The sequence below is a fragment of the Periophthalmus magnuspinnatus genome, chromosome 14, assembly GCF_009829125.3.
Source record: "Periophthalmus magnuspinnatus isolate fPerMag1 chromosome 14, fPerMag1.2.pri, whole genome shotgun sequence".
In the NCBI taxonomy this organism is placed as follows: Eukaryota; Metazoa; Chordata; class Actinopteri; order Gobiiformes; family Gobiidae; genus Periophthalmus; species Periophthalmus magnuspinnatus.
Window position 1 is genome coordinate 32,294,678 of NC_047139.1, and position 8,633 is coordinate 32,303,310.

The following is an 8,633-nucleotide window of genomic DNA, read 5'->3' on the forward strand; positions in this document are numbered from 1 at the left end:
TGAACAGATGCCCGAGCCACCTCAGCTGAATCCTCAACTTGGAGGAGCAGCAGCTCTACTCCTCCTATGTGACTGAGATCCTCACCCTGCGGAGGAAGCCCATTTCGACTGCTTGTATCTGTGATCTTGTCCTTTCAGTCATTACCCAATGCTTATTACCATAGATGAGGGTAGGAATGTAGATTGACTGGTAAATCTAGAGCTTTGCCTTTCAACTCGGCTCCTTCACAACAGTGCAATACTTTGACCGCATCACCGCAGACGCTGCTCCAATCCGCCCGTTAATTTCATGGTCCATTCATCCCTCACTTGTGAACAAGACCCCGAGATACTTGAACTCCTCCACTTGAGGCAGACACATCACTCACCCGGAGAGGGCAAGCCACCTTTTTCTGGTCGAGAAACATGGCCTCGGATTCGGAGGAGCCGATTCTCATCCCAGCCGCTTCACACTCGGCTGCAAACCGCCCCAGTGCCTGCTGCAGGTCCTGGCTCAAAGAAGCCATCAGGACAACATCGTCTGCAAACAGCAGAGATGAAATCCTGTGGTTCCCGAACCAGACCCCCTCCAGCCCCTGGCTGTGCCTAGAAATTCTGTCCATAAATATAATGAACAGAACCGGTGACAAAGGGCAGCCCTGGCGGAGTCCAAAATGCACCGGGAGCAGGTCTGACTTACTGCCGGCAATGCGAACACAGCTCCTGCTCCGGTCATACAGGGACCGGACAGCCCCTTAGCAAAGGGCCCCAGACCCCATACTCCCAGAGCACCCCCTAAAGGACACCACAAGGGACACGGTCTTCTCCAGATCCACAAAACACATGTGGACTGGTTGGGCAAACTCCCATGAACCCTCAAGGACCAGATGGAGAGTATAGAGCTGGTACCGTGTTCCACGACCGGGACGAAAACCACACTGCTCCTGAATCCGAGGTTCGACTATCGGTCGGATTCTCCTCTCCAGTATCCTGGAATAGACCTTACCAGGAAGGCTGAGGAGTGTGATTCCCCTGTAATTGGAACACACCCTCCGGTCCCCCTTCTTATACAGAGGGACCACCACCCCGGTCTGCCAATCCACAGGTACTGTCCCCGACCACCACACGATGTTGCAGAGACGTGTCAGCCAAGACAGTCCCACAACATCCAGAGACTTGAGGTACTCGGGACAGATCTCGTCCACCGAGGAGCTTGCTAACCACCTCAGTGACTTCAGCCAGGGTGATGGACGAGTCCGCCTCCGGGTCCCCAGTCTCTGCTTCCTCCTCAGAAAACATGACGGGGGGGATTGCGAGATCCTCAAAGTATTCCTTCCACCACCCGACAACATCCCCAGTCGAGGTCAGCAGCTCTCCGCCCGCACTGTAAACAGTGTTGGTGAAGCACTGCTTCCCCCTCCTGAGGCGTCTGATGACTAGAATTTGACTGAATAGCTGTGAACAGATTAAAGGTGGTGTGAAAAATAAAAATCTAATTATTTCCTCAGATTTCCATTGTGGATAAAATCACTGATGGGAGTGAAATATTTTACCAATACGCTGACTGGGTTTGTCCACTTTTTATTATAAAATCCTTTTGGGCTGTAACAGTTCTGAGAATGTTGTATTTGTTTTGCTGTGGACAGAGAGGAGAGCTCAATGCCAGAAAACTCCAGAGGCCCCTGAATGACCACTTTTCCAAAGGCAAGTTTATAATATGAGAGAGAGACATGGAAAAAAAAAAAGACTACTTAAAATAACTTTTTTAAGGAATGTGGGAAAGCTTCAGCCGTGACACCTGCATGAACGTCGTAATTCTTATGAGTGTATCCAACACTACGTTTATACTCTTTATAGTCTGCTGTTTTATTTATCATTTTATAGTTTAACCCAATTTCTTGAAAAGACTGACCATAGAATGAGGATGATGAACTTTGAAGAATTCTCAAAATGGGAAAAGTTGACAAAATGCAAGGTAATTCTGGACAATACACTAATAAATAAAAGTCAAGTGGGGGAGGTTGTTGTTGAAAAATAAGCTTTAATAAATTCACTGATGAAATACTTTTGACAGCAAATCTTTTTGGATGCTGACACTAATCACAATGGAGTTCTGAGCAAGGCTGAAGTTGACAAAGCGACTCAAGCGGCAGGTGACCATATCAAAACTGCTTGTTACATTTATTACCACAAAAGTCATAACTTGTCAATGATTATGTGAACAAGGTGTGCACTTCAGCGATGGATGGAGACATATGGCGATATTTCGTTTCAGCATTGGTGGATCCTCAATAGATTTGCAGCTTTTTGACTAATGATACACATCGATCATAAGTTTGTTACAAATTTGAGTTAACATTCATATTGAGATCTTTGTTCAGGAGATTGTATGATGTTCCAAATTCCCAATTAGTCTAAAATCCAGATTCTTAACTCAGAAACTGCTGAATAGCGATAAAGTGTCTTGTTTCAGGTTTCTTCACCAGCTGTGCCTCAGAGGGCTCTCTCATAATGACCATCGATGAAGTAAGCACTTGAAAAGTCTGTGTTGAGAACTCACTCATTCATGCACTTACATTTGTTTTGGGGTTTTTTTGTTTTGTTTTTTTTGTGGTTTGACAGTGCTGTATTTTTCTGAATATGATCAATCACCAGGGCACCGGGAAGATTTGAAAATGTATTGTCTTCCATAAATAGCCGAGACCTGTTTTTGATTCTTCTGGGATTGTTGTGAGATGAATTGTCGTACATCAATAAAACACTTTTTAAACCACCATCTTTGAATCATGGGAAAGGTAAAACACATAACAAAAATCATATCTGACAAAAACAAACTTTTTGCCTCACACTGGTCATTGTTTCTACAGTACTCTAAATGATAACTGTCCGATTATGGAACTCAACCAGTGTTCTCAATCTTTTTCAGTTGCAACTCCACACAAAAAGAAATGGGTTATACGGTAGCCTTATGTCTAACTTATAATGTATAAAATAATCCAAGTTTAGTGAGGCTCAGAATCTCTAAACTCTGCATAAATTATCTTATAGTTATTATACATCACATGACCAACTTCATGCCCTATTTGTGATGTGTGTTTGACTTCAACCAAACTTTAAAAGAATGCTTTAAAAATAGTTTAAATGATGATGATGCTGCCAATTGTTTATTTCTGGGAATGTAACAAAATACATACCATATTATGTTTTGATTTATTTGCCACATGTTTTTTTTAATACATAAAATACATTTTATACATATTTACAAAATTTAACTGCAAATCAACTGCATCCAAACAGATTTTTTCCCCAACGGATTCTTGGAGAAGTTCGAAACTTGAAATTTTATTTTTCTGTAATTTTAGGTTTTCATTTTACAGTCCATAGCCCAGTTCTGTATTGGAAAATATAATCGCCTAACTTGCACTACAGTATAGTTGTACTAGTCTTTACAGTCATCAGTTCATTATTTTTTTTCTCCTTGGACCATTTTTGATAAATATGGAGCACTGTGGACCTAAGAACACTCATTCTACTTCAAAGCCAACTATTTACTTATTGTCTAATACAATATCCCACTTCCAGATACCCTGATAATCTGTCAGGGGTCATTTTGTAATGTAAGGTCAGTTTACTCATGTATGATGTTAAACAAGGTTGTTTTAGTCTTCCTCATTTTCGATGTAGCTCTTACAACTGGCCCGTGCCATTTGTCTCGCCAGATACCGCTCTCTTGCTGACCCCACACTCTGATCTGTGCTGCGTTTAGCAAACTTACTTTCCTTTTCCACTTCATCACCCTCTTTTCTTTCATCCCGTTCTTTACGCTTTTCCATTGTTTCTTGACTCCTTAATGGGCTTTTTGGTTTTGTTTGTTGACTCTTTTGGGGAATTTTTGGTTCTATGTCTCGTCTCTTTTTTGGTTCAGTTTTAGCAGACGTTTCATTTTCTGAGTCATTCTTGTCCTTTTTATTGTCCTGATCTTTGTCTCTTTGCTTGTTGTCCAAATGCCATTTCTTTTCGTTCTCTTCGTTCTTATGGTGTTCTCGAGTTTTTGGACTTATTTCTCTTTTGGTGTGCTTATCTTCCCTCTCTCGCCCCCTGTCTCTCTCTTTCTCCCTATCTCTCTCCCTATCACGCTCTCTCTCTCGCCCTCTGTCTCTTTCTTTATCCCTTTCACTTTCTTTTTCTCGCTCCCAATCTCTCTCTCTGTCCTTCTCTCTTCTCCTCTCTCTGTCTTTTCGTCTATCGAATTCATCACCGCGTCCTCCATGCCTGTCTCGTTCCCTGTCTCTGTGCCTCTCTTGCCTCTCCTTCTCCCGATGCCTATCCCTCTCTCTGCCTTTATCTTGATCTCGGTAACTCTTCTTTCGCCTGACGTCCTTGTCTTGGTTCCAGTCGTCTCCGCTGCCTGATGAAGGAGACCTTTGTCTGTACTGGCGTTTTGAATGTGGCTTGTTAAACCCAAATTTCTGCTCTTGAATCTCTTCGCTGTCACTATCGTTTTTATCTTTGGGCGAAGGCGATCGGACAGGCAATGTCCATTTTGTGTCTTTTGCAGTTTTAGAACTTCCATTTCTGTAAACAAAAATAAGACATTATATAAAGCTTACTTCCAGCAGATCCCTGGGAGTATAGATTGTGAGTTTTATGTTTTTCCTGTAATAAAAATGAGTAAAGATTAGATAAGTTACAAAAATGTAGGCTTACTTTTCTGTTGAATGATCCGAGACAGTCTCCTCTCCGACAGTTTGATTTAAAAGGTGTCTGTAGAAACCACTGAGGTCCTGCTGCTTCTTAACATCTAATGCTGCTGTATAACCATGGGAATTACGAGAGAGATAGGTGTCATAATAGCATTTTCACAAAATTAAAAACTACTAGCGAAATTACAATATTTTTATATTTTACAAATATACAAAATTTTGTATTTCTATAACTGGGTGAAAACTCCAAACTTTAATAATAAACAGACAACGCATGTGATACAATACACGACATTGGAATTAAAGGTTGATGTCCCTACCAATTACACTGACACACAAAATAAACATTAGTAATTAAGTTTACTCCTACCTTCTAGAGCTGCCTCTCTTTTCTCTCTCTCCTCCTCCTCTTTCCTCTCCTGAAGTTTCTGTTTGTATGCTGAGGTGACATATGCTTCTTTATCAGCAAACTGCTCCCCCTCTGCCTCACGTTCCTTCTGGATCTTCCTCTCTTCTCTCCGTTCTTGTTCTTTTTTTCGTTCTTCCACTGCTTTCATCAACTGGTGGATATATTTTGGCTGCAACAGAGGCAAAAGAAAAACAGACAATATGTTAAATGTCAAAAGTCAGATGAAGTGTCAAGTGTGTAGGATTTTAGGTTACTGGGCTAAAGGAACAATAGTGTGAGAAAAGCATGTTGATGTGATAGTGGAAAAAGCTGTAACAAAAATGTCTTACTCTTTTATCTGTTCCTCCGAGTATTTTCTTGTTATTTTCTTGTCTTTGTTTTTGAAGGTCATCATACACTGCATCGTAATCATATACTGTACTGTCCTGATCTAGGGCCTTCTGCATCTCCAACCGCGTCTTCAGAACCAGAAAGACAGCATTAAATCAAATCTATTTCAATTAAATATACACATAGTTCAACAACCTGCTTCATAATTTTCTTCTTGACTGCTTCTTTCTGTAATGTTTCACCAACTGATGTCTGAAAATAACCAACACAAGAGTAAATAAAACATTTTCAAACCCCTGAAGTTAGCTTTTTACCCATGACACCTACCTCATCATCAGAGTCATCTCCAAACACTGAAGGTCTGGGAAGTGTTGCTGTTTTCGTCAGTCCTTTCTTTTGAGGCAGGATAAGCCCATACCTGAGACACAATTACATTCCTTATATTATTTTGGATTCGTTTTCTCTGTTTTTATTGCGTTTCGTCATTGTCGAAAATGGTAACGAAGAATGAATTAATTGGGTATGCTATTATTTTTATAGACATTTGACATAAATCCGTAAGATTTCACATTATTCCAGGACATTTAAGGGAAACTACACACTTTCCCAGAGACTTGTGAATCAATACATTAAAACGAAAAAAGTGGATGTTTTGTTGCGACAGCACATCGCTAACATGCAAACTAACGTTACAGCGTAGTTTTTACGTAAGAATTGAACTTTGGTGGCTGACTAAACTATCAGAACTTTTACACATCATGCACCACCATATATACACATACATATATAAGTAATGCATCGATTTATGAGCTTATCCTTGTGAAAACACGCCAGTAGGTAGCCACTTACTGCTTTGAGGGAGCCGCCATCTTGCTTTTTCAATGTGCTCAGACCGCTTACTACAGCAGATTCGGCACATAAAATTTTCATTTTATTGATGGATATGGTTAGGATATGATAGTGTTCACAACTAAAGAAACGCCACTGAGTAGGCTTATAAAAACGGAAAACTAACTTGGACTTGGTAATTCTAAACTAGTAAATAATAATGCATGGTATAATATCAGACAATAGATGGCGCTATTTGTGTTCCACAGAGATTGTGCAGTCCATGGTTCCACAGTAATGGATGTTGTCTAGCTTCAGTCAATCCTTATTTTAGAGCACAGACACATTTGTGTGCCAGAAACAAAGTATACTTTAGAATATAAGCTATTAAAAAAAACTAACTACATACTTTGAAGATAGCGAGGAAAAGATCTTAGCTAAAGAAAAATGGTTTGAGTTAAAGTGACCATTTTTAAGATAAGATAAGATATGCCTTTATTAGTCCCACAGTGGGGAAATTCCAGTATTGCACTGCACAGTTAAAGAACAGAAGGAAAATGGTACATGCAATAAAACAAGATAATAGATAAATAGCTTAAAATAATAATAAAAAAAAAAATAGACTTAAAAATAAACTAAAAATAGACTCTAATATAACATCTCCGTAAAGCCCACATGGGTATGGTTGAATGGCACATGTTCAGTGTTAACAGTGTTCATTGTACAGTCTGACAGCAGCAGGAAGGAAAGACCTGCGAAACCTCTCCTTCACACAGCGAGAGTGAATCAGTCACTGAAGCTGCTCTCCAGGGCAGACAGAGCGTCCTGCAGGGGGTGAGACTCATAGCCCAGCATAGAAATGACCTTAGCCAGGACCCTCCTGTCCCCCACCTTCTGCACTGAGTCCAGAGGACAGCCCAGGATGGAGCTGGACTTCTTGATGACCTTGTCCAGCTTCTTCCTCTCCCTCTCTGTGATGCTGCTGTTCCAGCAGACCACACCGTACAGGATGGCTGATGCCACCACAGAGTCATAGAAGGTCTTCAGGAGTGGCCCTCTCACTCCAAAAACCTGAGTCTCCTCAGGAGATAGAGCCTGCTCTGGCCCTTCCTGTACAGTGCATCTGTGTTGTGAGTCCAGTCCAGTTTGTTGTTCAGATGAAGACCCAGGTACTTGTATGAGTCCACTCTCTCAATGTCCCTTCCCTGGATGTTCACTGAGGGGGCAGTAGAGTGGCGTCTGCGGAAGTCCACCACCATCTCCTTGGTCTTCTCTGCATTGATGATGAGGTGGTTCTGCTGACACCAGTCCACAAAATCCTTTTGTTAGGAAACTGCAGTTCTATTGAACTACAGACCTAGGTAACAAACAGAAACAGCAAATAAAAAAACAAACACAAATGTATTTATATGTGTTTATCATGTATTATTGTAAATAAATGTAATTAATTATATACAAAATATTTTCATTTGGAGTAACTCATCTTCAGGAACTCATACAGTTATTTTTCATGACAGCAAACCTTCACAGATGTTTTATAGCCCAAGACTATTAATTGAGAAATGGCTTGTTAATGAGAGAATTCACTCTTTCCTGATTCAAATAAACCAATGTTAATGAAAGGAGGCTGAGTAGCAGAAATGTGATTGACAGGTCACCCTGAGGAATAGGAGGAGTGAAGTGAAGAAGCTGAAATAGTTGGAGGTTCAGACATATCAGAGAGTCCCTGAACATGTTTGTTCACTCCTGACAGATGCAGGGTAAACCTGTGCAGGTGAAGACGAGAGACTCCTAGACAAGCATGGAGGTAGACCAAAAATATTTATCCAAGGAAAATCAATTGAACAAAAAGTGAATAGACTGTCAAATAAACTATTTATTTTGCAAGAAAAAAAAAAAATAAAATAATAATAATAATAATAATTAAAACTGCAAGCAGTGATAAAGGCCCTCGCCACCCCTTGCGACCGCGGGGTACATGCCACAGTGAAGATCCTGCCTTTCGTTCCCGCTTACATCGCCCCTCCCCCCAAAATCAGCGACTGAGTAATACTACTCCATTCATTCCAATGAGACCATTTATGACATTGTCACGCCTGAACGGTTGGAAATAGAGGTATGTCTTCATTGGCTTTTTTGTTCAGTATGATGAGCGGAATATGTGTACCAAATTTCAATGGTCTATGACAAAGTAATTATTTTTCATCCCAGTTAACCACAGCCCATGTATTTCAATGAGAAATGTCAGACGTTGCCATGGCAACACCTTTCAAAATAGAGGTATGGTGTTATTGACTTTTTTGTTCAGTATAGGAATAGGGATGTTCATGCCAAATTTCAAATGTTTGTGACAAAGTAATTTTTTTACATGCCATTTAAAATTT

General features: G+C 40.6%; 1 protein-coding gene across 2 annotated transcripts; it reads right to left on the minus strand.

Moving 5' to 3' along the window:
* Positions 1-3,638: 3,638 nt before the first annotated feature.
* Positions 3,639-6,317, minus strand: nsrp1 (nuclear speckle splicing regulatory protein 1). 2 transcript variants are annotated; one of them, XM_033979011.2, is made up of 7 exons: positions 6,271-6,317; positions 5,749-5,839; positions 5,617-5,673; positions 5,421-5,549; positions 5,053-5,260; positions 4,687-4,789; positions 3,639-4,554 (listed from the first exon to the last, which is right to left on the minus strand). In XM_033979011.2, the coding sequence occupies exons 1-7, from the start codon at positions 6,288-6,290 to the stop codon at positions 3,639-3,641; spliced, it is 1,524 nt and encodes a 507-aa protein (XP_033834902.1). In that variant the 5' UTR covers positions 6,291-6,317. The 2 variants fall into 2 exon arrangements, with proteins under 2 accessions (XP_033834902.1, XP_055082719.1); XM_055226744.1 differs by lacking the exon at positions 6,271-6,317 and adding an exon at positions 6,204-6,250.
* Between the last annotated feature and the right edge of the window lie 2,316 nt (positions 6,318-8,633).

Excerpts from the sequence above, each read along its gene's own strand:
- nsrp1 (XM_033979011.2), bottom strand. The coding sequence starts at position 6,290 with ATGGCGGCTCCCTCAAAGCA. Across the intron at positions 5,674-5,748 it reads GAGATGACTCTGATGATGAG|ACATCAGTTGGTGAAACATT; the intron begins GTAGGTGTCATG and ends GGTTATTTTCAG. Across the intron at positions 5,261-5,420 it reads TCGGAGGAACAGATAAAAGA|CCAAAATATATCCACCAGTT; the intron begins GTAAGACATTTT and ends CCTCTGTTGCAG.